This window comes from Rhinolophus sinicus, linkage group LG03, assembly GCF_036562045.2.
Source record: "Rhinolophus sinicus isolate RSC01 linkage group LG03, ASM3656204v1, whole genome shotgun sequence".
NCBI lineage: Eukaryota > Metazoa > Chordata > Mammalia > Chiroptera > Rhinolophidae > Rhinolophus > Rhinolophus sinicus.
The window spans coordinates 1,189,309-1,216,701 of NC_133753.1; the positions used below are offsets into that span (position 1 = coordinate 1,189,309).

At 63.4% G+C, this 27,393-nt stretch overlaps 1 protein-coding gene across 4 annotated transcripts; it reads right to left on the reverse strand.

The window, feature by feature from the left end:
• Positions 1 to 115: 115 nt before the first annotated feature.
• Positions 116 to 26,916, reverse strand: INF2 (inverted formin 2). 4 transcript variants are annotated; one of them, XM_074326804.1, is made up of 23 exons: positions 26,755 to 26,916; positions 15,542 to 15,941; positions 14,274 to 14,389; positions 14,030 to 14,189; positions 13,505 to 13,538; positions 12,395 to 12,536; positions 11,546 to 11,687; positions 10,641 to 11,378; positions 10,059 to 10,204; positions 9,907 to 9,968; positions 9,130 to 9,232; positions 8,876 to 8,961; positions 8,432 to 8,532; positions 7,847 to 7,917; positions 7,668 to 7,775; positions 7,329 to 7,399; positions 6,546 to 6,666; positions 6,045 to 6,209; positions 5,846 to 5,948; positions 5,507 to 5,668; positions 4,270 to 4,920; positions 3,856 to 3,912; positions 116 to 1,040 (listed from the first exon to the last, which is right to left on the reverse strand). In XM_074326804.1, the coding sequence occupies exons 2-22, from the start codon at positions 15,930 to 15,932 to the stop codon at positions 3,857 to 3,859; spliced, it is 3,729 nt and encodes a 1,242-aa protein (XP_074182905.1). In that variant the 5' UTR covers positions 15,933 to 15,941; positions 26,755 to 26,916; the 3' UTR covers positions 116 to 1,040; position 3,856. The 4 variants fall into 4 exon arrangements, with proteins under 4 accessions (XP_074182905.1, XP_074182903.1, XP_074182906.1 ...); XM_074326802.1 differs by lacking the exon at positions 26,755 to 26,916 and adding an exon at positions 17,682 to 17,844; XM_074326805.1 differs by lacking the exon at positions 3,856 to 3,912 and having other exon boundaries at positions 26,755 to 26,894.
• Between the last annotated feature and the right edge of the window lie 477 nt (positions 26,917 to 27,393).

The window sequence follows — 27,393 nt, forward strand, 5'->3', positions numbered from 1 at the left end:
GGCAGGCCTACCCCCCACCACCATCCCCTCAGGCCCACCCCTCCCTCCACCCACATCACCGCAGCTATTGAGGGCTCAGGCCCCCACCACATTCACAGAACACAACAGCCACAGCTGGGCCAGCTCTGCACTTTATTGGTCCAAGTCCCTCCAGCTTCCAGCATTGGCAGCCAGCCTGGGGCAGGGGCAGGGCTTGGGCAGGCTGCCCCTTGCTGGGTGGGGCTGTGAGGAGAGGTGGCAGCCTCCTGTCCCCTAGGCCTCCTCTCAGCCCTTTGGGGTGGGGGCAGCACCTGTTGCCAAGGTGGCCAGGTTCTGGCATGGCAGCAGGGCAGACACCTCATCACCTTCAGCGTTGGACGTACTGGGGTGGGGGCCAACTCCATGCAGTACCCCAACCGTCTGCTAGCGGGCACCCTGTCCTGCCCACAGCACGGTCGGCCAGCCTGCCCCTACCCAAAGCCCTGGGGTGCTCTCACCCACCCACCCACCCTCCCATCCCCAATTCAGCCACCACAGGACAGCATAAATGCATAAACAATCGTATTTTGGTTAAAACCACGCTGTTCCAGCCCAGCTGAGCAGGTTGGGGGGCAGGGGTGGGGGTCTGGTGGGGGAGTGGGGGCTCCAGCTCTCCCTGGCTCCCATGGCTTCCAGGGAAGGGTCTGTGAGAACCTATCTCCAGAAGAATATGGGTGTTGGCTCACTGGAAAGTGGGTGCAAGCTTAGAGGCGCCCTGGGGATGCAGCCACCTGACGCCCCATATGTACAGGCGGCCAGGCGGGCGCCATGTGCATGCAGATGCAGGCGCGGGCATCGCTCTGGAAAGCAGAGGGGCTGGGGGTGTGCAGGCGGGCAAGCGGGCGCCAGGCAGGCCGGAACAAATGCACCCGGAAGGCTCCAGGAGGCCCATGTCCCTGGCTGGGTAAGGCACAGAGTTTTGGTTTCCCAGGGCCCAGTCCCAGCCTGGCCCTGCAGGGCACTCAGCAGCACGTCCAGAGCCCACCGGGTCTGTCACTTGGCCTTGGGCTTGGGCCTGAGGCCTGTGGGGAGAGGAAATGACATGGTTAGGAGCAGCCTTGCTAGGGCAGCGCCAGGGCGCCATGTCTGGGTCCCCAGGCCTCGGCTGTCCCTCTGTCACCACCGCCCAGTAGGCTGTGCCATATGTTCTTGTGTCCACTATCCCAGGCCTGTCCTTTGGACGGTAAGGCTCCGCCTGGTGGAAGGGGCCAGGATGAGCCCCAGCAGGTCGGCTCCTGTCCCCCCCTCCCCCCAAGCTGGGTCTCGCCTCTGAGGTGAGCAGGGTCTGCCTCTCCGGTGTCTCAGACCCAGACCCAGGCTGCACTGTCTACGCTCACCAGTCCCCACGGTTACCGCGCCTCCCTGGAGCTCCCTGTCCCTCCGGCAGTGGCCCTCCCGCTGGACTCTTCCCGCCTGCCATTTCTCCAGCTGGGTCCTAAGGGCACGGAGGCCCGGCCCCATTGGCTCCTGCCACCTGCATGGCCTCCCCACTTGTCCATCTAACACCCTCTGTGCTCTTTGGTCCAGTGCCCTTGGGGGTTGTTCCCTCCAAGAGCCCCGCCAGGTGCTGTCCCAGGCCCCTGGGGGTCCTGGGCAGCCGCAGATTTGAGAACCACTGCAAGGAGGCAAGTGGGGCAGAAACAGACGGTCAAACGTCGCTCCCAGGGTAGTCAGTCCCACTGCCCACTGCAGGGCGCCAGGACTAACAGCCAAGAGGAAAGGGCAGGGCAAGGTGGGGAGAGCAGAATGGAGGGGACAAAGGGGGCAGTGTGGGCCCCCAGGAGCATTGCCATGGACCAGTGATGGGTCATCTACACATTAAGACTCACGTCATTAAAAAACAGGAGAAAGGCAGTCTGTGGGAGGGATGGTGGGACAAACCACTGCTCTGCAGCCTCCATGCAAACCAGGAGTCATTCCTGGCTCCACTAATCACAGTGTGAAAATGGACTGGGTGGCGGGGCTGCTGACAGCACCACTTCAACCTGGCGATCGGCATTACCGTCAGTAAGCACAGGACAAACAGCCCCAGCCCCTCCTGAGATGCTCTGGGGGGACACGTGTCACAGGTATAGAATTCCTGCCTCAAAAGGCATCGCAGGCCCAGTGTGTGTGTGGGGGTGGGGTGGGGAGGGCAATGCCCAAAGTGGAGGTGTCGTCACGATCTCAGAGTCACACAACACAGGAAGAGGCTGACGACCAAATCAACGACGACGCAGGTGTGACGGGGACCCCTGGCAGCAGGGGACTATGTGAGAGCAGCAGTCACATGAGCTGGTATGCTCACTGCCTGGCTGTCCTGAGGACAAGGGCCTTTTTCCCAGGAGACCCCTGGGGCAAATTCAGGGGCCATCATGTCTATAAGTAATTCTCAAATCGTTCAGTAAAGCTGTGGGGACAATGTACCAAGTAGGAACAATTTTGCTATGTTTTGCAACTTTTTGCCACTTCAAGGTGAAGGGCGAGTGGTATTTGTTTTAATCTCCACACAAATTTCCTGTTGGGTTGAAGTTTTTCCAAATAAAAAATTGGGGAGAAAAGGAAGTGGGATTGCTTCCTCCTGCCCTCAGCCGCGGGATGGCAGGGCTGGGCAGGGCGCAGCAGAAACTCACGCCCATAGACGGGGCTACACGCCTGGCAGGCTGATTGTCAGCTGCAGTGGCCACACGTGGCTGCTGGCCCTTGAACCCACAGGCCGCACAGCCCAACTGTTGCTCATTCCCAGGGCCCAGAGCAGGGACCCACAAAGCTAAATCCTGGCCCGTAAGGGACATGCCAGCACTGTTTTAAGGGGTACATCGGTGTTTCACACCACAGCCAAGGTCAGCACGTAACTGGGGCCAACCCTGGAGCCGAGAGTAAAGGCTGGGCCAACAGTGAGCATAAACTGTAGACAGAGGTGCCTCCTCTGTGCCCACAAGACCGCACCTCTGTGCCCTGGGTCCTGAGCCCCCTGCCCGGTTGGTCAGCACACGGCTGTGGCACCAAGCCGGGCCTTGGCCCAGCTGGGCAAGGCTGGAGACGTGTGGGGACAGATGGCCCCATGCTCACAGCGCTCATGATCGCTGGGGGCAGGAGTGGGTCTGTGCACTAGATGGCCCCCACCCAGCACAGGCCGGGTGCAGCGGGGACCTGGACCCATCTGTGTGGTCGCATCCCGGGCCACAGCAAAGGCCCTGACTGTCCTGGCCACAGGCAGGGTCCCGGGAGCCAGTGCTGCTCACTGGGAGACGCCCACGTCTAAACAGACCCACTCACTGTGTCCAAGGCCTGGCCTCCAGAGAGCAGGCCTGCACACCCCGCAGCGGGGCGTTTCGGCCTGCTTGTCCCTGGCAGCCCATCCTTGGGACTGTCCCTGTCCCTCACTGTCACCCTGCAGGCATGCATGGCAACACAAGGGCCAGAAGAGGGCTGGGTTGTGCCCTGTAGACAGACTCAGAGTAAAGGTGCTGCCCTGGGGGCCCGAGGGTCAGTAAAGCCCAGGGTTAGGGACAGGCACCCTCAGCCTGTCCAGCCAGGCCTGGGAGGCCAAGCAGCCCTGCCCCAGGCCCTAGAGCCCTGCTCCCGGAGGGCGCCTGAGTGGACCCTGTCCACCCGCCCTCTCGAGGCCCAACTGCCCAGAGGGTAGCTCTGAGGCTGCACCTGCCACAGCGGAGGCGACCGACACCAGCTAAGCAAGGCTGCTGCCCCCTGGAGGGTGGGGACGAGGGGCCAGGCGAGTCCCACCACAAGCGGCAAAGGCGGGCTGCAGGGAGGCCAGGGGTTAGTGTCAGGACGCCAGCGCGGGCCCTGCCTCCATCACCACCGTTAGTGCAGAGCGCCAGGTGGAGCACCTACCTTACTGGATCACACAGAATCTTTTGGTTTTATTATCATCAGAGTCAGGGGCAACCTCTGCTTTCAAATAAAAGACATGCACTGAACAGCTCATCACTCACTAGCAACCTGCACTTGGACGCTGGGCCAAAACGCAGCCAGCCCCCGGCCCCCGGCCCCAGGCCCCAGGCGGGGCAGCCTTCCCACTGCAGGCAGGAGCTAGTGGCTTAGGGTGCAGCCATTGGGCGACGACCCTCAAAGCTGCCCCTCCTGGGGCAGAGGCTGCTGCCTCCTCTCCTGCAGGATGTAGGACACCCTGGGAGTCACCCATTCTTGGGGGGAGGGGGGCTGGCTGGCTGACGCAGAGGCCCAGTGACCCGCCCACCTGGGTCCCCTGTTCCGGGGACAAGAGTGATGGGAGGGGCCCCACATTACCTTCCTGGTTCCATGATGGGCGCTTCTTTCTTCGCCGGCCTGTCCCCTTCGAGGCCCGGCTGCGGGCTCTGGGGAGGGCGCCAGACCCTGAGGAGTCAGTCACCGAATCCTCGGAGAAAGACCTGTCCAGGGATGTGTCCAGAGTGGAGTCTGGGGCGGTGTCCTCCTCGTCCCCCTCCCCACCAGGCTCTGTGGCAGGAAGGCTGGCGCCACGGCCGTGGGCAGCTGTGTCCTCCGGTCCCTCGCCTGTGCTGTCGGCCTCAGCCTGGCAGATGCTCCGAGGGGCTGTGGAGTCCTCAGTGTCATGGCTCGAACCCATGGCCCCAGGGGGCTTGTCACTGGAGAACTGAAGAGGCTTCAGGGCCTGAGCATCCCCTAGCACCAGCGGCCAGGCCCCTGCTGATGGCTGGGGGCCCTGGGGGTCCTCCACAGACAGGAAATCGCTGGCATCTATGTACCAGGAAGAGCGTCTCTCCTGGAGTCCAGGGCCGCCCTCCTCCAATGGGCCTCCAGTGGGCTTCGGGCTGGGGGTGGTGGCGTCCGCGAGATCCCAGTACTGATGCTCCCTGGCCACTGTAGTGTCAACACCAGGCCCAGAGGCAGGGCAGCTGGTGCCTCCCACGGGGCCTCCTGTGGGGTCACTGGCGGCCACTGTGGATGGAGCACACGTCACTAGAGGGCAGGGCACCCACAAGCTATTCCGATGGACCCCTGCTGATGATAAGCCCAAGTGGGGGGACTCCCTCCGTGTCAGCTTCTACCTGAATGTCCCTGCTCCTGGCAGCCTTCCTGGTCGTCTCCAAGCCAGGGTTCCCACAGGGTAGGCCCGGCTTGAAATCCTGTCTGTCCACAGTGGGGGACAGCAGGGGAACTGAGTCCCAAGGCAGCAGTATATGCTGTTCCCCATGGCAGCCGCCCCCAGGAGTGGAGGTGCCCCCCCTAAGGCCTCAGGCTGCCTCTCACCACCTCGGCCCCTCTGAGCCCACCCCAGGGGCTGGACAGATGGCTGTCAGACCAGCCGGGAGCTCTGTGTTTCAGAGGAGACACGTGGAAGCATTGTCGGGGCGAGCAGCCTCTCTAGCCCTGCCTCACAACTATCCCCTATCTCAGGGCGGCAGGGGAGATGAGAGGGTTCCCCTGTAAGATCAGGGAGGGCGTCCTGGAGGAAGGGCGGCACTGGGCAGCAAGGATGGCACAGGGGGAGGAGAATGGTGAGGAGGAGGGGCTGGGGTCTCACCAGGAGCCTCGTCCCTTGGGGGGTCTGCGGCCACCACCCTGCTGGCGCCTTCTGGGTCCCCTCGGCCACGGGCCGTCTTCCGAAGCCTGAAGCCCTTCCTGATGTCGGCCAGCAGGGCGTCGATGACACATACCTCTTCCTGCTTCCTGCCTCCCTTCCTGACTGAGATGCCCAGAGACACTCAGACACGTTGCTCACAGGGTCCCCGGAACCCACCAGGAGCCCTCGAGAGATGACCCACAGCGGATGGGGGAACCCTGTGTGACTCTGGGGGGACAGTGGCCACAGCACAGAGGGGCCGCCCACCACGGCCCACCCCTCCCCTGGGCCTGGCCTCACCGGGCTTCCCGTCCGCGCCCCGCGGCCTCTGCGCCTCCTCCTGGGCCAGCTGCTGCTTCCTCCTCTCAGCCTTGGCAGCCTGCTCCTGCCGGTCCTTGTTCTCCTGTGCGGGGGTGGGGTGGGGGGCCGTCACACAGAGCCGTGCCCCAGCGCTCAATGGGTGCACCTGCCGGCCCCGCCTGAGGACGGCCCTGCCCACCTTCAGGGCGCGGACAAAGAGGTCCCGGAAGGTCTTCATGGTGCTGAACGTGTCCTCCAGGGACAGGTGCTGGACATCCTCGCACAGGTAGTGGGCCAGCTCCAGCTTCTTCTGCTCAATGGCCTGGAACACCTCCTCTAGTGCCTGGGAGGCTTCGATGCAGGCCTGGGGGAGGGGGCACGGTCACGGCCCTGTGGGGGCCCATGGCTGCAGGAGGGAGACGGCCACCGGCACAGGACTAGGGGTCTGGACGCTGCAGCCTCCGGGATGAGGGTAGGCCCCTCACCTGCAGGAACCACATTGGCGGAGGGGGGGGGCAGAAGAGCAGAGCCGTCCTCCTGCGTGGGTGCCTGCTCTGGCTCGCCCCTCCCCACGCTCACCTGTCCTGCCCATCTCACGGTCCTACCTTGCGGACCCCAGGCCTGGCAGGGGTGGGGACTGGGAGACCACATTCAGCACTGGGAGTCCGTCCCCAGCCCAGGCCCCGCCCAGCACACCTGCCTGGAGGCGGTGGGCGTACTGCTCCTGCACCTCCTGGATGGAGGACGACACCTTCCGCTCCATCTCCAGAAGCTTCTTCAGGTTGGTGCTGGACTCCGAGTGGATTATCTCCAGGTTGATCCTGGAGGCCACAGAGGACCAGGTGGGGTCAGGTGACAGCGACTGTCCAGCCTTGCTGGACACTTGGGCCCTCATCCTGCACACCCGCAGGTTGCCAGAAGCAAGTTAGAGCTTTGGGATGGGCCGAGCAGTGTGGGGAGAGGTGCCCGCCTGCCATAGCAGGTGCTGGGCCTGCAGTGTCAGGGACCCCAAGGGCTCAGCCTGTCTTCACCTGACCCTCCTCAAGGTTCAGCAGCTCAGGAACCAGAGAACTGTCCTTGACAGCATGGACCCTGGGCTCAGACAGCCTGGGCTGCTCTCCCAGAGCTTCCCCCTGCGGGTTTTGTGGCCCCACGGATGCAGCCCTGCTTGCTGGGCCTCGGTTCCATCACAGCCTTGCTCACGGGTTAACCTTGAAAGTGGTTGTTAGACCCGCCCCCAGCATGACCAGGGCCAGGTCATTCCCTGTGCCTTCTAGGCCTGTTTCCTCCTCTAAGTCACACAGAACAGGCCACAGTGGACACGAGGTCCTGTCCCAAAGAGAAAGTGGCCAATCTATTGGACATTGGTTTCTGGGGGACCTGGGGTTGTACTGCAGCCGTGAGACCCAGCCTGGCCTGGCCACCCTGCTAGCAGAGACCAAAGGAGGGCACGGGCAGGGTGCATGGGGTAGGAGGTACCTACCCTGCCGCCTGGGACGGCTGCTCCAGGTCCCGCGGCAGCTGCAGGAGGTCTGGGTGGCTCTTCTCCACCTCCTGCAACAGCACGTGTCTGGTGGGACCCGCTGTGGTCACCCCCAGGCCCCAAGGATGCCCGAGTCCCCTGCCTGTTGCCCCCCCCCCCCCAGCAGCTAGAGGCCTCCCCACCCTTCCTCTGGGCCTGGATGGGAGCTGGAGAATGGGGCAGGAGAGCCAGGAAGCTTGAAGGGGGGGGGGGGGGCTCCTGACAGGGACTATGGGAAGAGCGGCCCGAGAGCAGGGAGGCGCCAGCAGGCTGCCCGGCCCGCCAGCCCCACAGCCCCACCTCCAGCACGTGGTGCAGCAGCGTCACGCGGCTCTGCTGGGCCTTGGTCTCTGTGAGCTTCAGCAGCGTGCTCATCTTAAACCCGTCAGCGTCCCCGGTGTGGCTGCCCTGCGAAGGACAGCAGTGAGTCTCGCTGACTCTTGGGGGTGGGGCCAGGGCACTGGGGTGCAGCCACTTACATAGTTGAGGAAGTTCCCGATTCTCAGGATCAGCTGGCAGAAAACGGGCAGTTGGTGGCTGGTGAGCAGGCCTGAGGAAGGGGCCAGGCTCAGGCTGGAACCCCCACCGCAGGCGAGCTCGGGGGCTCTAGAAGCAAGCCCCCCAGCATCAGTGCTCACTGAACCCTCACAACCCCGGGGAGCCGATGACCACCGCTCCATTCTGGGGGTGAGGACGCTGAGCAGAACCTTCCAGAACCTGTGGCCAGCCTGGTGCTCAGCTAACTGTCCTGTGGGGTTTCAGGAAAGGTGGCCCTCCCAGCTCTGTGGCCAAGATGGAGTGGACATCTACTGCGTGTGTCCCCAGCAGAAATGAGCTGTAGCTCAGGGACCAGGCCCACTCATATTCCTGCCCCACGGCTGCCGCAAGTGCCTCTGACTCACTCAGTGGTGTGTGTGCAGTGTGTCTGCACATGCACAAATTGTGTGTGTCTGCACAGCGTGTGCCTCAGAGCTGGGGTGGTGGTCTCAGCAATGCTGGCGGTACAAGTAGCTGGGTGGGTACCCCCTGCTACTGCCCCCTCACGGCTTCTGGGCCCCACTCACTGTCACAGGCAGCTAGCACCAGCTGGGCCTTGGGCTGCACCATGTCCAACACGACAGCCGTGCCCTCGCACAACAGCATGCACTCGACCCGCAGCTGGTAGCTGGTGGCACAGCAGGCAGTCAGGGCCCAGGGGTCGAGGCCCACAGCTCCACTCAGCACAGAGCTGGGGGCCCCACACCCGTTGGTGCTCTACGTTCCCAGGCTGGGCCCAGGGGCGCACTGGGCAGGACCTGGGTGAGGCCCAGGAAGGGGCATTTCAGGCCAACACCCAGGTGCCTCAGATGCCCAGTCACCTCCCTGTGGGGCACCGCTCCCTCTTACAGCAGGCGGGTTTGGGCTGGGGTGTCCCAGGAGGGCCTGGGCGATGGCCGCACAGCCCTGCTCTCTCCTGCAGGTCTTAGCCCAGCTGCCGCCCTTGCCCGGGCAGGCCAGTCCCAGCTCACCAGGGAATGCTCAGCAGGAGGAGGTAGAAGTGGTCAGCACTGGCCAACTTGGCTCTGTCCTCCGTGAAGGAGCGAAGGTTTTCGATCTGAGGGGAAGAGGCCCAAGCGTGGGATTCCAGTTTCTGCCCCCCCAGCACCCCCCAGACTGCCTGCTGGTCTCAGCCACTCACATCTGAGCACAGTGGGTGAGAGTGCAGCGGCCCTCCCCTCTTCTCTCCCCGCTGGGAGCCCAGGCCCCCATTTCTCCTGCTGACCTCATGCTTCTCTGGAAGGAGCTTCAGCAGCTGCTTGAGCACCTCCACGTCAAACTTGGTGGTGTCCCCTGCGCGGATCATAGCGGTGACCTCCTCATTGGAGCTGAAGGGGGTGAGAGCACGGGTAGGGTGGGGTGGGGAATGGGACAGGGGCCCTGCCAGCTGGGCGGGGACAGCCCTTGGCTCCTGACACTGCTGGTTACACCAGGGTCTCCTCCCACAGCCATGAAGTTGGGGGCACAGAGTCAGTGAGCCACCTGCCTGGGTCACACAGCAATGAGGCTGGAGCTGAACAACCCACTCCCTGTAGGCTAGAGCACCCTCTGCCTCCTCTTCCAGGGTGGCAGGGAGGGCCCTGCTCAGGACACAGGCTCAGCAGCACCCAGCAGCCCCCTACAGGAGCCAGTGCCTGACACCTGCAGGGAAGGCCTGGGGGCTGAGAGGCAGGGCCAGGTTCTCACTCTGGCTTGGCTGCCTGTCACCTGCCTGTGGCCTTGGGCAGGGGTCCCAGCCTCTCTCTGGGTGTTTCTCCAGGGAGTCTGGACTGGTGGCCTGTGCCCCCAGCTGGGGCAGTCTGTGGATAGTACCCCACCGACCATGTCCTACCCCAGAAACAGGATGTTCACTTTCCAGGAGCGGCCTGAAGAGGGCACTGCCGAGCCCGAGATGGGCGGTTTGGGCAGCTGGAGGAACTCGGGCAGGCGGGGCCGGACCAGAAGGCGGGGCTTGGTGGGAGGGCTGGCCCTGAGACACTGGCCCTGCCCTCATCACGCTCACCACTTAAACTGCTTCAGGAAGATGTTGAGGTTCAGGCTCTTCTTGGAGTCCAGGAAAGTGATCTGGAAAACAGCCCACCCATGGGCTGGTGTCTGGCGGTGGCAGGGAGCCCCCCTTCCTGGTCTGAGCCCCAGCCCCGGCCCAGGCCCCACCTCCTTAGGCTCCTTTCTGGCCGGGGCCGCCACGGACTCCTTGGGCTTGGCCACGGGGAAGCAGAAGAGCCGCTCGATGCTGGAGAAGTCGGGCTCCACCACCGGGGCGTCCGGGCTGCTCAGCGAAGCCCACATGGAGCTGTGCTCTGTGGGTGAGGCAGCCATCAGGCTCCTGCCTGCCAGGGGTCTGAGGGGCGGTGGCTGGGCAGAGAAAATCCCCCATCTGCAGGCGCCCGTGTGCACGGGTATGGATCGCACATACACACGCACGAGTCCAGGCTGGCAGTGACCTTGGCCGTGACCTCTGAGCACAGCCCCCCCAGCCCCCAGGGTGACGAGCACCCAGTCAGGGGCCTGAGCAGTACAGGGAGCGTGGCATCAGACACCCATCGGCCTACAGGGTGTGTGGGAGGGGAGGGGCCTCACAGGTGACCTCTGACCCGGTTCTGCCTCCTGGACTGGACTGCCCAGGGGTGCCAGGTACCAGCACACGTGCTACAGATACCACCTACCATTCTTCCCAGCAGGGCCCAGGACCCCACCTCCAGAGGGAAGCCACCTGTGGGGATCCAGGGCCCCCACCTTGTGCCACATTGGACGGCAGCTTCTGCCAGTTCAGCTTCTTCATGCGCACTGTGGGGGGGTTCACCCTCCGGTGGCTGGGGACCCAGGAGGAGCCCAGGCTGTGGTCTACCTGGGCCACGATGATCTCTTCCATACCACCCACTGTGGGGGGGCCAGAGGTGCTGGGCAGGGGTGGGGGTGGAGGGGGACCCCAGCCCACGATGGGCAGTGGCGGTGGGGGTGGGCACCCCATGTTTGGGAGGGGTGGAGGTGGGGGGGGGAGGGGTCCACCAGGGCCAGGCAATGGTGGGGGTGGGGGTGGTGAGGGAATGAGGGCCCGGCAGGGGGGTGGGGGAGGGGAGGGGAATGAGGTCCTGGGGCCCGGCAGGGGTGGTGGGGGAGGGGGCGGAGGGGGTGTGGAGGATGAGGCCTCTGGGCCTGGCAATGGGGGAGGGGACCAGGTGGTGGAGTGGGGGAGGGGAGGTGCAGGCAGGGGTGGGGTGCAAGTCCGCTGTTCCAGGGCTGTTGGCTGTCCAGCCACCTCTGGGCTTGCTGTCTGGCTGGTGAGCGTCACCACTGGCTGTTGGCTCTCCACGCCTGCCCTTGGGGCATCAGTGTTTTGGGGGCAGCTGCCTCTCCGATTCTGGCCTAGGTCAGCCTGGACACTCTTATGGGCCTTGTCCAGGCAGCTTGGGCGGGGTCGCGCCTTGACAGATAGCAGCCGCTCCACCATCTCCTCCAGAGTGCATTCCTGGTCTGTGGTACGGGTAGCTGAGGTCAGGGCGGAAGGCCAGAGAAGGCAGGTAGGGGCAGCGAGACAGGTGGGCCCCTCCCTCAGGCCGGGGGCAGGTCAGGGGTCAAGGATGGGCACCGCCCACCACAGTCTGAGACCCCAGGGTTTGCCCACCAGCTAGATGGCTCACCGTCACTGGCCAGGAGCACGGCCCGGTTCACCAGGCTCTCCAGGGCTTCCCAGAGCAGCTGGCTGGAGCGGAGGGTGGGCTCCAGGTGCAGGAGGCCCTGCAGCACGGACAGCAGCTGGGCAGATGCCGGGGAGCAGCTCACCTGGGGGGTGGTGGACAAGTGCAGGTCAGTGGCCATCCCCTCCCTGGGATGGCTGACAACTACTGGCCTCAGTTTACCAGAAGCATCCACCCCCGACCCCTCCATGCCTCTCGGGCCCTGGCCATCAGCTTGCGTCAGGGTTCCCCAAGCACTGTACTGGTAACATTTGGGGCTGCATCGCTCTCTGGGTTGGGGGCTGCCCTGTGCATTGTGGGATGTTTAGCAGCATCTCTGGAAGCCAGTAGCATCTCTGCCCAATTGTGAAAATCCAAATATCTCCAGATGTTTCTGGATGCCCCCCTGGGGACATTTGCTCTGGGCTGAGAGCCACTGGGTTCAGTGAAGGATGGAGGTCCCCACCACGGAGGCCTGAGATGGACCGGAATTCAGCCTCCGTCAGTCTCCCACTGGTTCTGAAGTCCCCTTAGGCCACCTGATGGTAGCCAAGCTGCTGGGGCCCAGGACAGCACAGTCACTTCTGGGCAGCCCTGGCCTTGGAACCCTGTCCTCCCGGGTCCTATAGCCCTGGCTCTGTCCCAGGACTGCCCAGACCAGTCCTGGGCTGCCAGTTCCAGGCTCCTGTCTTTCCAGCGCCTGGTCCGTTGCTGCTCCCTGGGGGTCGCGCCAGAGCTGGTCCCACTGCCTCACTATGGTGGGGGTGGGACCAGAGCAGGGAGGCGGCCCCTCCTCCCTGGAGACAGGCCCACCTTGTGGAACAGGGAGGCGAAGACCTCCTGGTGGCTGTTCATGTCCACGCCACCGCACACGTGCAGCAGCTCCTCCTCGTCCTCGGCCTTGGCCTCCTCGAAGGCCTCGAGCTGAATCAGCAGGTCAGCGTCCTCCAGATCCCTGCCAGGGGCGGGTGCCGGGTGGCTGAGCCTGCAGCTCCCACCAGCACCCCCACCCGGACAGACGCACAGACAACCCTGAGCAGGGCTCGTGGCCAGCACACGGCCACCACAGCCAGGTGGCAGCCGAGGTCTGTGGGGCTGGCATCCCTGGTCAGGGGCGGTGGCTCACAGGTCTGAGCCCGGCCCTCTCCGGGCTGCCCAGGAGTTAGCGAGCAGCTCATGCCCCTTGGGAAGGGAAGAGCAAGTTCTCACCCACAGGGAGAGATGCAGCCCAGAGAGGGGAGGGACAATGTGCTGGAAGGGGCACAGGATGAAGGGAGGGCCCCTTCCAGGTGCTGGGAGGGAGGCACCAAGACTACAGCTGAGGGGGTCCACTGTGGAGGGGCAGGGCTTCGCCCTGAGTAGCAGGAACCTGAGTGTTCATTGGACCCAGGATCTGCCAATCATCTCAGCCTGGCCAATGAGCTGCACCCTTGGGTGCTAGCACCCTCTCAGCACTCTGCAGATATTTGCCTGAGGCCAGTTCAGCACCAGCCAGTCACACCAGCCTCACCTCTTCTCCCCAGGGTCCCCCAACCCAGGCTGACTTCCTTAAAGGTGGGGGCCCCACCTTGGACAGTGATCCTGAGGCCCCAGATTGGGGTTCTCAGCTGTGTGGGTACCCAATTAAATTTGAGTTTCAGATAAACAATGAATGGCTTTTAGCGTAAGTCTATCCCATGCAACATCTGGGATATACTTATACCACAAAAATGATCTATAGTCTATTACAACCAATTTAACTGGTTGTCCTGTACGGTATCCGGCAACCCTCGTTTCCAGAGGCAGCTGCCAAGCCCCCGACGGGGAAATTCCAGAGCAGCCTGTATGGTAGGGGTTCTCGCTGGGACCCCGAGGCCCTCCCTGCCCATCTGGAGGCTCTGCTGGGGACCCAAGTGGGAGGTGGGCTTGGCTCTGGGGACTCACCTAAGCCGCGTCAGAACGTCCAGCAGCTGCAGACCTGTGCAGGGAGACGGGGTCAGCGGGCCTTGCAGTCTGCTCAGGCCAGCCCCCCACCCCAGGGTCACTTGTACCTTGTGACACCTTCCCCTGGGCTTGCTCCCACCATCCAGAGCACTCAGCCCGTGGGGGTGGGAGGGAACTCTGCCATTCCCACGGAACACGAGGGATGCAAGGCTCTGAGGGAGACATCTCGCTGGACACACAGTGGTGCCTGTTAAATGGTCACTGCCACAGCTGGCAGGGCTGGGACTGGGAGTCGGGCACCCGCCTTACACTGAGAGCCTTCCAGACCTAACGTCCAGCGTCCTGAAGGACCCGGCCCACCGAAGGGAGCAGGTGGGGGAAGGAGGCTCCCATACTAATGACAGAGCCTTCCTCTGGGGCCTGGGGTGGGGCTGGGGTCAGGAGAGCTTGGGCATCTCTGAGGGGTGTCAGTGCAGGCCAGGCTGGTGGAGGGGCCCCAGCAGCCAGGGGCTAGGGCACTGTTACCAATGAACTCGCCACGCAGTTGGGTGCGGGCACGAAGGTCCTCAGGGCCCAGGATGATGGCATTGATCACGCTGAGCAGGGTGACCACATAGGGCACGTTGTCACTGTTGGAGAGCTCGTTCATGATGACGCTGAAGCGGTACTGCTGGCTGTGCACCGTCTGCGGGCATGAGGGCTCAGCCTGCACCCCAGGCCCCTGCCACCCCACCGTCCCGCCCCGCCCCCCGGCCGCCCCGCCACTCACCTTGTAATGGTCCAGGGCATCCAAGGCCAAGGCGTGGCCCTCGGGTGAGTAGATGCACAGGGCGGCCAGTAGCTCAAACACCTGCTTTTTGACCATCACGTTGGATGTGTCCAGAGCTGCCGAGGGCAGGGGGTCTCAGCGAGGCCCACGTCCCCAGGCCTGGCCTCCCCCTCCTCTCCATCAGCTCTCCTCCCACCTGTGTCTACCTCTGGCCTGAACTCCCACACTTTGCAGGCAGACACGTGGCGGGGCTGTGCACCCATTCACCCCCACACCAGGTGCTGACCTCTCCAGGGGTGCTGACCTGCCTCCCCAACCCCAGGGGCAGCCCCAGTCACCAGGGTCTACCCTTAGTTCTGCCCTTTGGCTCTGTGCCCTTGGCCTCATCAACACACCTGCCCTAGGCCAAGCCCGTGTCTTCCCCAACTCAGTGCCAACAGCCTCCCACCTCGCTCTCTGAGCTGGGAAAGTTTTAGGGGTGTCCCTTGGCTGGCAAAGGACTTTACAGATGGGCACAGCCAGGCCCTGACCGAATCAGACTGCAATGAGATGACTGGTGTCACCCACACGGGCACCTGCCCCACCAGCTAGCCCACCTGTCATTGCCCCTCCCGGAGCCCCGAGCGTGAGGGCCCTGGTCACTGCCATGGAGCAGCACAGCCTGGTGACAAGGGGCACACACTGACCACTGTCTACCAAGGGCCACCTGGGGCCTCTCCCAAGACTGAGGACTAACTCCAGGCATGGCCTAGAGGACTTTCTGGGGGAGGTGACGGTGAGCAGGACTTGCAGGCACACAAAGCAGAGCAGCCTGAGGTGGAGGTGGAGACCTGGGCCACTGTTCAGGAAGAAGTCCCCAGGGGCAGGAGCAGGGGACAGGGTGGGGGGTGGATGACGCCGCTGGTGGATGCTGGCCAGGCCTGAAGGGCTGCTACAAGGCCACTCAGGTGGACTTATTTTTGACCCAGGTGACGTCGGCTGCCACAGTGGCATGGATGGGGGCTGGAAGGCCAGGGACAAGGGAGGGGGTGGGGCCTGAACCAGCACCGGGCTGGGTGGACAACTGAGGCAAAATCACAGAACAGAGGGGGCAACTAGGTGCAGCTGGTGGGGGGACCATGGCTCCAAGGTGAGCTGGCGGTCTCAGACTTGAGGTGAGTGGGAAACTGGCTCCTCCTCCAGGAAGCCCTCCCGCCTCCCGGGGCCTGGAGCCCCCTACTGACTCCCTAAGGCGTGCCATGCACCCTACTGCCCTGCGCACTGCCCACCCTGGGAGAGCTGGCGCACGTAGGCCTGGTTGCTAAGGATGTACTGGATGCCAGGCTGCGAGTTCATGACGGCACGCACGCAGCTGATGCAGGTGAGCTGCAGCAGGGCGTCTGCGATGCGGGCCACGCCGCGGCCTGACAGCCGTGCCAGGGCCTCGAGCAGCAGGTCCAGGCCGCTCTGCTCCAGGAACTGCACCATCCAGCCTCCGTCGCTGCTCTCCAGGCGCTTGCGCAGGCCGGAGTAGTTGACCACAGATGGCACCTGCAGCAGCCGGATGCACAGCTCGGGGTCCGCGCTCTCCAGGTTGGCCTCCGTGGGGTCCGTGTCCTGTGGCCCCAGCTTTTCCTTCAGTGCCGCCCATTTGCGCTGCGCACCCTGCTTCACCGACATCTTGCTGAACTGTGGGCCAGAGGGAGGCGGAGGTCAGTCCACCGGTGGAGGCCGTGTTCTCAACCGGGGCATCTCCACCTGCCAATCAGGGATTTGTGTGCTTCCCAACGACACCCGGGCCTCACAATGTGCTGGCAAGCCCTCGTGCCACCAGGGCATCCCCTGTGCCAGGCGCTCCGTGCACCCATCACTGACTGAATCACCATAGCAACGAAGGAGGTAGCAGCACCTCCCTGCTGTATGCATGAGGACCCCAGGCAGCTACACTGGCAGGAACACCACTGACCCAGTGATGATGATGCAACAGAAATGGCATTCTGGGGCTCCCTTATTTCACTCCCAGGGCGCTTTCCCTGCCCAGTGGACAGGATCAGATGGGCACAATGAGTGGGTGGTGGGAGATTCAGGACCCTGGGCACTTCTGGACTGCCCACAGCACCAGGACTGTGGCTGGGGAGGGGGGCTGACTCCAAGGTCATGTCCAACGCCCATCCAATTTCAGACAAATCCAGGGCGCCATGGGTGAGCAGCCCTGCCAGGTCCCAGCTTTTGTGGGTTTCAGCTTGCCAACCTGGGTGCAGGTGGAGGACTAGGTAGTCCCCAGGTCCTCGGCATGTGGAGATTTACCCAGACTCTGCAGCAACAGTTGTGACCCCTGCCCAGAACGTCCCCCCAAAGCATGCCTCTCCCCAAAACAGAACAGCAAGACTAGCAGGCGGAGTCCCTGTGTCATCGCCATGCCTACCAAGTCCCCCATCCTGCGGCTGTTGGCTGTGACGCTGTCCCCAACCACAGTGCCTGGGAACTGGCCCCAAAGGTCAGGGGCGGCCCAGGCTCTCCAGTGACCATGTATGGCTCGGGTCTTATATTTAGCGTCTGAGAAGGGCAGCATGGAGCTGCTGGGAGGGAGCACGAGGGGCAGGGCATGGCGGCACCACCGTGCCTCCTCACACCCAGGGCCTGGCCCCAGCACTGCTCACCCGACTCTCGGCCTCCCACCACCCCTGAGGCAAGCACTGTACACTCTCACTCTACAGGAGGGGGATGAAAGCGGAGCCCAGAGAAGCCAGGCCACATGCCACAGCCCCAGAATTGGAAACAGTTGGGCCACGTGAGACTGGACCCCAGAGGGGCGCCTGGAGCCCACCAGATGCTGGCCGGCCATCCCGGCTTCACTCTAAGGGCTGCTGGACCTGGTAACTCAGAGGGGAGACCCTGGGGGCCATCAGAGGTCACGCAAGAGACAGAGGCTGAGTGGGGACGAGAGCCCAGGGATAAGACCCCCTCCTGGAGGCCCTGCTCCCCTCTGTCTTGGTGCGGGTTCAGGTGTCCTCCCTTGAGGCTCCGGAGCCCACCCCCGGCCTGCTGGGAGCAGAGAGCAGCCCCTGCTCTGTTTGCTGTGGGTCCTTCAGGAGGCAGCCTAGTTGAGGGGAAGAGAGGGCTCCGACCGGCACGTGCCCAGCTCTGGCCCTCGCCTGCAGACCTTGGCTGAGTCACTGTCCTGTCTGAGCCTCAGGTTCCTCACCTGTGCCTTTGGCATCAGCCTGTTGGGAGCATCCTGAGGCAGTGGGCATGGACGTCCCCAGCAGGCGACAAGAGGGGTGTCGGGTGTCCATCAGCCCTCCCCCAGGACCCTCAGCCTTGGTCCTGTTTGATGGAGAGCCTGGAGCCCTCCCTCTCACTCCGTGGTCAGATCCCCCCTCCCAGGTCTGGCCCCCATGGCCCTCTCGCCCCACACCGTCCACTCACCCAGATGCGCAAGACCTTCCTGCTGCCTCTGCCCACCCATTCCAGGCCCTGCCGCGGGCTGCCCCTCATGCTCTCTTGGCTTCTCATCGCTGCTGACCGCTGAGCTGCCCAGCTCCCAGCTACAGCCCTGGTCCCTTCTGGGCAGGGGAGGAGGCCGCTCCCAGCACCATGAAGAGCACAGCAGACGGGCATCCACACACACTGCCACCCCCGCGGGTACTGCTGCTTAAAGAGGTACCCAGAACCGACCCCCCCTTCCCCGCCTCCATTGGCATGAGTCCCTGTTTCCTTGGCACAAGCTGACTGGACAGGGCATAACCTCTCCCAGGCCAGGCCTCTGGGATCCCAAGTGTCCTCTCCAGCCAAGAGCCCCATGGGTCCCTGGATGCAGAAAAGCCACGTCTTAGAGAGAGCCAACATCACCTAGAGCTATCCCCAGAGCTATGGGCTCACTCCCCTGAAAGACCCTGCCTATGGGGTCCCCTTGGTCTGGGGTGGTGGTGCATGGGAGCACAGCAGGGGGTGACCGACCCCCCCCACCTATCCATGGAGATCCTGTGCTGTGCACCCTGCTCTGTCCTGGAGCTGAGCAGCACAAGCTGGCTGTGCCCCACCTGGCACCCAGTGGGGCAGCAAGCATGCACGGGGCTCCGCTGGCTGTGGCCAAGGTTGGACAGGGTGTCCAGCCAGGACAGTGAGCTCAGCTGGGGACCCAGCGGCCGAGGTGGGGGTGACTGTTCTCCCTCTAGGATGCCCACCGGGCTGCCCGACCTCCTTCAGTGTCACCAGGGCAGGTCTTGGGCCGAGGACGTCTCCCCACAAGTGTTCTGACTGCTTTTCAGGGTGAGAGACTGAACATACAGACAGACAATGGCCAAACCACATATAAAGATAGAGTCTGACCCACAACCTGCCAGGAAGCTGATCCTTCATCGGCAGGAACCGGCCTAGGAAGCAGCTTGCTCCAGTCAGGCCTCTGTCTCCAGGCACAGCCCGGAAGCCACACACCCTCCCTGTAATGGTCATCCATGCACCGGGCTTGACCGGTAACTGACGGCTTCCCTAACTCTGCCCCCACTTCCAGCGTAAGACCCCCAGCAATCACCTGGAATAGCCCACTTCCTGCTGGCTGCCCAGGTTCCCCACGCCCTCAGGGCATCCCCTGAGCCTTTTTTCTATAAAACTTTCTATGCACAGAACATAGTTTAACAGATCAACATATATCTCACATAATATGTTTACATTACATGCATACGTGTGGATATAGTAACAATTAACATATAAACACACATAAAATGACCAAGCTCTCCCATTCTTTGGCCTGCCCTGAGCAGTGGTGGTGGCTGAGTCCCAACTCCGAATAATCAGCCTTTGCTGCTCGCCTGTGTGTACTGCTCTCAGGAGCAGGGCTGCAGGGAACACCCTTCCCAGGACGCAGCATCCTGGAAGGTAGGGCCTGGATCCTGGGCTTACTCTGTTCTCCATTTGGAAAGCTTGTATCTCAGAGGGCTGCTGTGGGGTTCCCCACGGAGAAACTGGACCTGGTGGGCACACAGTGAGCTCTCAGGAATGCTCGCGGATCTTGTAATATTGTGTGGATGCCAGGTGCTCCACCCTCGGCCCTGTCCAGACCGCGGGCTGTGTCTGTCTCCCAGGTAGGCTTGGTGCCCAGACCAGGCGTGGCAGCAGGGACCTTCCCGGGCCCAGGCTCACCAAAGTGGGGCGTGGCCCGCCCGTCCTGGGCAGGACCTTCTGCGGAGGCGGGGCCACAAACTCAGGAATGTGATGTAGTCTCAGAGCTTCCCCAGCTAAGGGGTGTGGCTGCCCTGCCCTGGGCAGGCTCTGCACAGTAATTTGCATTTGCACAGCTTTTCAGCCAACACCACAGGCCACTGCAGTGCAGGACCATCTGAGGTCCAAGTACGCCGCGGCTGAGGCCAGCTAAAAGGTCGGGGGCGCTTCAGCACTCCCATCTGCCCTCCAGGCAGGTGCCCCTCCACCTGCACCAATGGAACTATGGCGGGCAGGGGCCTTTGCAGGTGAAGACCGCGAGGCTCTGACAGGATTGTTCACCTTTTTCTGCCAATAACGTGGGGTTTCCACCGGGAAGGGGTCATGCCACCCCTTCAGACTGCGACTCCTGAGGGTAGGGTCTCCCTCAGAGCTCCCGTGGGGTCAGCCCTCTGACCTGGCTGTCCTGCTGGCAGGTGCTTACCCAACCCACACAGGGGCTGCCTTCAGGACCTGGAAGAGATGGGGACACTGGTCCAGTGGGCCTCTTGGCCACCTCTGCTTTCCTGCCCTGGCCAGCCTGGCACAGCAATGCTGGCACCTCCACCTGGGTGCCCACGTACCCGAGCAGCTGCACTGACACAAGGAGCTAGGAAGGCACTGCCCTTGTCTGGCAGTTGTCTGTCAAGCAGGGAGGGTATGTGTGTGTGCGTGTGTGTGTATGTGTGGCTGGTCCCCCAGATTTCAGAGACCAGCTACCCAGCCCTGCTGTGATGGGGAAACTGAGCCACAGAACCAAGCTGTGTCCTGGGCACAGCTGCTGGGAGGCCCCCACGGGCCTACTGAGCTTTGAGCAGTGTGGCGGGTGGGGAAGCCCAGACTTGAGACTAGAGCTTGGCACCCTTGCGAAGGGGGTGTTGCCTTCTGTTCCTTCATTCCTGCAAGGGTTGGTGGAGGGGTTTTGGGGACCCAGGGCTGAGGGCTGGGGACATGGGCACCTGTGAGAAAGGCTAGCTGCCTGGGGTGGGGAGGCAGCTTCAGGGAGGTCCTGTCAGCATCAGCAGGCTGGGGTGCTTCTGGGTCCAGAGCCAGCGGGGGTGGGGTGCAAAGAGCTTGTCTTCCCTGGGGTGGGCGGGTAAGATGGCAGGAGCAGGATTCCGGAACCGGGTGGCAGGGGCTGCCACACTGTATTTTTAGCTCCTCCAAGAACCCAAATTTTTCCACTGCCTGGCAACGCTTGGATTGAGTTTCCTGGTGGCTTCCTGCAGCTCAAGGGCAGCCCAGGCTCTGCGGGGTGAAGGGAGGCCCTTGGTGCTGAGACCGCCCTTCCGTGACCCCCTATTACTCTCCCTCCCACAATCTTGCGTCCTTTAGAGCCTCTGGTGCCTGTATCATCTTCCCCACCAGGCCACAAGCCCTCAAGGGACCTCCACTGATCAGTGTGGGCTCAAACCAGGTAGGGGGTCCTGTGCAAAGTGAGCCTCAAGGGAATGAGGAAGAATCGAGCATCCACCCATTGCCAGCCCATTCAGAGGTTCGGAGTGCACAGGGCCTGGGGGTGGCAGTGTCTTCACTGTCCCCTGGCCCGTCTCATATCCAAGCAGTCCCAGGATGGAGTGGAGGGCCCCTGCCTCACAAGCCCTCACTGCTGCCTATGTGGAGGCCCCTGCCCAGCCACTGCAGTCAGCGTCCAGCAGCAGGACCGAAGGAGCCCCCTGGGAGGTGGGCGGGCACCGAGAGATTCATGGCAGTGCCAAGTTAAAACAGAGACGAGGAACAGGGCACCAAGTCACACTGTGTAGAATTTCAACCACATGAAATATGATGTGTCACACAGGACATGTGCCTAAACAGTAGCAGAAGTTGCACTGGGAGGAATATGGTCATTTTCATAATTAGAGAGCGAGAGGACAGTGAGTGAAGAAAATGAACAGCACCTCACAGAGCAAGCTGGGCTCAGAGCAGCCACCCTCAGCTCAGGTCACCAAGGAGCAAGGGGCGGGGCCAGCAGCTGGGCCTCCTCCACAGCTCTGCAGCAAAGCACTGGTGGGCCCCCCCATAGCAGAGACGGCCGGGGGTCTGGGCTGGCTGCTCTGAGAGCTGGGGGACATTACTGGTCAGGGAGCCAGGCCAGGACTCAGCCCACTGAGTCCCTAGGATGTGGAGGCAGGTTGGGCTGATGTCAGACACGCTGTACCCAGGCCTGGCCCTGCCACATCCTCCAGGCCCCACCCTCTTGGGTTAGGAACAGAAGTCGGCAGAAGGCAGGGAAGGTGGCCCAAGGACTCAGGCACAGGCCACGCCTACTGGGAGGGGTGGGCAGTGCGGCTGCCCATGCTCACCTGGAGGGGGTCCTCGGAGCACAGCCCTCAGCTGGGCAGTATTTTCTGGGACAGCCCCTCCCCCAGCACATGGTCTAGCTCTGCTTGGAGGACAGGAAGGGTGGAGACACCGGCGCCAGGAAGCCTTGCTTTCGCTTCCACCTGCACTGAGGGCTGGCAGGGCCTGCTCTGCCTTGGCCTCCCGCTGTCACCAGAGGGGCAGTCTCTGTGCCTCAGCCTTCACAGCTGCACAAAGAGGAGGGCTCATGGCGAACTCCCCGAGGGCCTGGCCACCTCTGACACTCCCAGGCTCTTGTCCAGAGCCTGGGGGCCTGAAGCAGGGAGGGTCCACCCGCCTGCCCCAGCACAAGGGAGCAGCACGGCCACACCCCCATGACAGTGGCCTCTGCCATCGACTGTGCCTGAGTCAGTTCCGATAGCAGACACTGGAGTCAGTGATGTCTACAGATCTGTGGTTAGGGGCTGGGGAGGGTGAGGAACTCGGAGGTCCCGCAGGTGGCCCAGGGGCAGGTGGCCTGGTGGCAGGTGGCCCGGTGGCAGGTGGCCCAGTGGTGTCTGAATATAGTGCTGCTCTAGCACAGGCCCCAGCACCTGCACGGCTCCGAGGCTGCCCCAAGAATGCCCGCTGCCCGGGTTCCCCCTCCCAAGACCAGACGTAGCACAGAGATGCCCCACCCAGGAGACCCCAAGCAAAGGCCCCTCTTAGCCTGGGAGGCCCCTGGGAGCCCAGGGGGGAGCAAGCTCCAATGTGTGCGCTGGTCTAGGCCTCAGTGTCGGGATGGGACCTGCAGGCTGCCCACTGCCTGCCCCAGAGGGCGGCACCCAGCCCTGTCCCGTGTCCCAGCTCAAGCCTGCCTGCCCAGAGCAGTGAAAACAAAGCAGCAGATTGAGGGTGGGGGAGGGGCCCATCCTGCACAACCAGCACTGCCAGGGGCTGTGGTCAGGGCCAGGGGACGGGGGCGGGAAGGGCACAGCTCAGGTTCTGGGTAAGACTAAGCTCTGCCACTGACCAGTGGGGTCCCTGGGACAAACCACAGGACCTCCCAGGCCCGGGGTCCGTCCTCAAATGGGGGTGAGCATGTCAACGCTGACCCCACAGGCTGCCGGGCCCATGTAAGGTTGGGCGGCCCTGCTTAGCGTCCCTGGGCCACCAGCGCCAAAAGCCCAGCCCAACTGGGCGAGCGAGCTCTTCAGCATGTGGCGCCAGGCGCTGGTAGCACTGGTTGCTGGCAGCCCAGGGGCTAGACCCATTCTGGACTCGCATTTCTCACCTGTGAAATGGCCACGATGTTCTCCAAGCAGCTTGGGCTGGCTGCGCTGTGCAGCCCGCCAGGCCCGGCCCTGGCTGCTCCCCACACCTCCTCTCAAAGGCGGCCTCCTGGGTCCCACCTCTGGGCCTTTGTCTTGGCCTTCCTCCCATCCTCCTGCCACCTCCACCAGCAGCACCCTCACTTTTCTGTCCCCACCTCCACAGCCTGGCCCAGCCCCTGGGGGGCAAACTGGAAGTAGCAGGAGGGAGCCATGGGTGCCTCTAAAATGGGCAGGATATGATCTGAGCACCTGGGGCTCCCGTTCTCAGGCCAGTCAGGTCAGTGCATGGGGGGTGCAGGGCGCGGGCACAGGCTGCACCCCAGGAAGAGCAGATGTCTGCCTCCGCGCTGCTGTGCGCGGGTGGCAGTGCAGAGCTGTACTTGGAGCAGAAACAGGGACCGGGGACATGGACTGCGGGGAAGGCAGGCTGCACGCTGAGGCCACATCCCAGGGGATCAGGGACCAGGGACAGATGGGGACACTGAAGCCCTCTTACACAGCCGACCAGGGTCCATGCTGGAATGCATGCCACATCCACCAGCACTTGGCAAGGGCCAAGAGCAAGCTTAGGGGAACCCCTGCCCCACTAGCCAGGTCTGCCAGGACTCCACCTCCCTGGGGGGCAGGCACGACTGGGCACGCAAGTGGCTGGGGCTGGCCTTGCCCAGAGCAGCTGAGTGGGGGCTCGGAGGCCATGCAAGGACACCACCCCCAGGGCTGTGCATGTGGCTGGAAATGGACGCCTGGCCCTCTCCTCCCTGACCACCGTGCCTTGGTCAGCCTCCATGCTAGGCTTTGATGTGAGGTCTCAGTGGCACCAACTGAAAAATGGGAAGCAAAGTTGGCCTCTACCTCTCCAAGTGCATTTCCCAGCTGGCCTCCCACCCACGGAGGCCTGCACCCAACGGTCCTGGTCAGCCAATCCTCCCAACAGCGCTGGCCATGCACCCCCTGCCCAGGAGGCCTCTGCCTTCCCTGTGGGCTCGTGCGAGCTGGTGGCTTCCAGTCCACCTTCCCTACCCTTCCTGTCCTACTTGGGCTCCTGGGTGCTGTAGGGGAGACAGGGGGTATGGGGACGGCCCGGGCTTCCAGGCACTCCAACAGGGCCAGCCAGTTCTCACCCTGACCCCAGGAAGTTGCCTTCTGTATGCCCAGTGTGGTGTCTGCCACCAGAGGCGACGCACACAGTAGGGGCTTATAAATGCCTCTTGCAAGAATGGTGGCACTGATTCTATAACCCAGCCACTCCGGCCTCAGTTTCCGCATCTGTGAAACAGACGATAATCACCATCCCCCCACCTCACCAGGCGGCCATGAGGGCAGGAGGCTGTGGGCATGCGGGGGGCTGGTTCACTCGCTCATTCAGCACAGACCTGCTCAGGGCACCGGGCAGGAGTGCAGCAGTGGACAGGCCAGGCTCGGGGCTGAGGTACACCTGGCAGCACCATGTTTAGTCACACCAAGGACGGTGCTGTGAGAGGACCAGCAGCAGTTGCCTCTCATGGGGGGACAGGCCCCCCGCCCCCTTCCTGCCTGGCTGTCATTGCGGAGTTCCCCTTCACCACGGTGGTGTCTCTGTGTGCCGGGCAGGGGGGGCAGCTGTGTGGACAGGCTCCACACCGCCTCAGGACTCAGGCTGTCCAGTGTTCAGAGATAGATGGGGCTGGACCCTCCTTGCTAGGGTGAGGCTGGCTGGAGTGGGGGCCTCCCTAACAGGAGGCCACATGGTTGGACCCTGCTGTCAACCTCCAGTGACGGGGAGCTCACCCCTCCTAGGCATTCGCTCCAGCCTGCTCATCTTGAACATCCAGGCACCCAGGCCTGGCTGTGTCCAGTGGGGACAGCCCTCCAGAGCCATCTCCCCTAGACACACTCCCGTCCACTGTCCTGAAACAGGTGGGCATGCCTTCCCCACCCACTGTGTCCACTGGGCCTTGAACTGGTCACCTATTAGACACCTGCTATGTGCAAGACTACAGTGGGGGAGGGGCCAGGCAGCTGAGTCAGGCCCTGTGGGGGAACTCTGCCTCCTGGGTCCTCCTCTGGGACCCCTCAAAAGCCCGGTCCAGAGCCGGCTGGTGGTGGCATGCCCTGCACCCACAGGCGGCGCCCTGGTATTACCCAGTTACTGTGCATCCTTCCCACAGCCTTCACCCGCTCACTTTTCCCACCCAGAAAATAACACACTTGAATGAAAGGCGGACAGATCTATTTAAGGCAGGAACTTCCAGGTCCCCGAATGTGAGGTGTGTGTAATTAGCTTGAGCCAGACAGCCCATCAGCACCTCCACAACGTGGGGGCCTCCTCACCTAACGGTTAACTCTGCTGGGAGGGAGCGGGGCACAAAGGCTGCCTGGCTGGTCACAGAAGGACAGCCCCACTTGGTCACCTCAGTTCACTCCTCTCAGCAGCACCCCCCTTTCTGCCCGCCGGCTGTGACGACTTGTCCAAAAGCCTGGAGCGGAGAGCTTTTGGGGAACAATGGGCGGACAGGGCCAGTGGTCAGGAAGGGCTCACTGCACCAACAGCTGACCTGGGAGGGGGACAGTGTGAGGCCTCAGACCCCACACCTGGAACCGAGTTCTGATATTAGCTGCAGCACCCATTCCCCAAAAGTCCCCCACCCTGGGTGGCAACACGAAGGGGTTTAAGGTTCTGCGTCTCTGCCTCCTGCACTGAAGGAATACAGGAGGAGGTCCACACCTGAGCCTCTGTCCCCACCCTTCAGAGAGCAGCTAGGGAAACTGAGAACCACAGAAGGCAAGTGTCCTGGCCAGGCCCAACAGGCTGAGGGAGCAGGGGCAGGCCGGTGGGAAGGGACCTTTCCAACTCCAGCTCCCGTGTGTGGGCGTGCCTGCCTGACCTCAGGGGCGTATTCCTTTCCTGGTTGGGGTAGGGTCACGGCCATCTTCCCTCTAACTCCTGCTGTGTTCAGCTGGGACGGGACACTAACGCTGTGGCCACAACTGAGATGGTCACCATGCAGCCTGGAGTCCTGGGTCAAAGAACCTCAGGAGGCCTGGCAGATACCCTGGTTGTGCAGGGAGCAGCTGGGGGCTGGCGGACGCACAGCTGGGCACCCTGGCTTCCCACCTGAGGTCACCATCACTCCTTGGTTTCCTCCCCAGAAAGGGGGTCCAAGAGTGAGACTGGCGGAGCACAGGCCAGCCTCCCAGCCCCACCCAGGAGGAGCTGAGAGCAGTGCTAGGGCTCGCTTCCCCAAGGCACCTGTAGGGGTGCCAGGGCCCCATATGCACCCGCCCGAGCGTGGGCAGCTACAGAACCAGCAGCCCAGGCGGGACCTCAGGCCTGCGCGCCTCGCAGTTCCACTCCAGCCGCGAACGCGAAGTTGAAGTTTATTTTTCCAACTGTGATTGATTTACGGTTGGGATGTGGCAGCTGTGAGGCGGGGAAACTGTGCCGACACCGGGGGGAGAACGCCCGACCTTCGGTCCACCACCCGCACGCAGCGTCTCCTCGCCGGGCCGGCAGTCCCGGGTGGGCGTGGGCGGAGGGGCCCGAGGCGCCCTAGGGTCCCCACAGAAATCCGGGGTCCAGCCGCTCTGCGCCGCGGGGCTGGCTTGCCGCCACTCGGAGAGCACACGCCTCTGCCCCAACCCCACTCCCCGCACCCAAGTCCCCACCCCCCGCCGTGACTCAGTTTCCCCACGGCTCCTGGCGGGCTTACCGGGTAGGGGGGGCAGCCGGGGGTGGGGGGTGCGGCCGGCGCTCAGTCGGGTCGGATCCGGGGCCCCAGGCAGCCGCTGCACTCCGCGGGCTCCGCACAGCTCCGGCGCGGGCTCAGGCTCGGGCTCTGGCCGGGCGCGGGAGGAAGAGAAGGCACCGCCCCGCCCCGCCCCGCCCCGCCCGCAGGGGGCCACGTGGGGAGCTAGCGTGGGCCCGGGGCGGAGCCCGAGGCGGGGGTCGCCGAGGAGGCTCCGCCCACTCTGACGGGCGCTTTCAGGGGATCTCCCCACGCCTATAAATACCCGGCGGTCTCACGCGGAGTTACACCCCGTCTCAGCGCTGTAGGCCTACGTCCTGTGGGGGTGTGACACACGGGGCGGGGGCCTAGGAAACATCTGGAAGCCATCCTCCTACCTCGGACCTCACTGTCTGCTCCCCTTCCTGGTCTCTGCTGCGCCCTTCCCCTACAGTTCCTCACGTTCCACCCACCTCTGACAGCGAGCTATCAGACCAGCGGGTGGGACCTGCTGCCCAGGTGCTCATCTCCCTCTGCCCTCATGTGGGACCCCTGCTCCAGACAGCTGATCCCAAGTTCCCACGTCTGAGGTTCCCTCACCTCATGGGAGATTGCTCTTCCCCC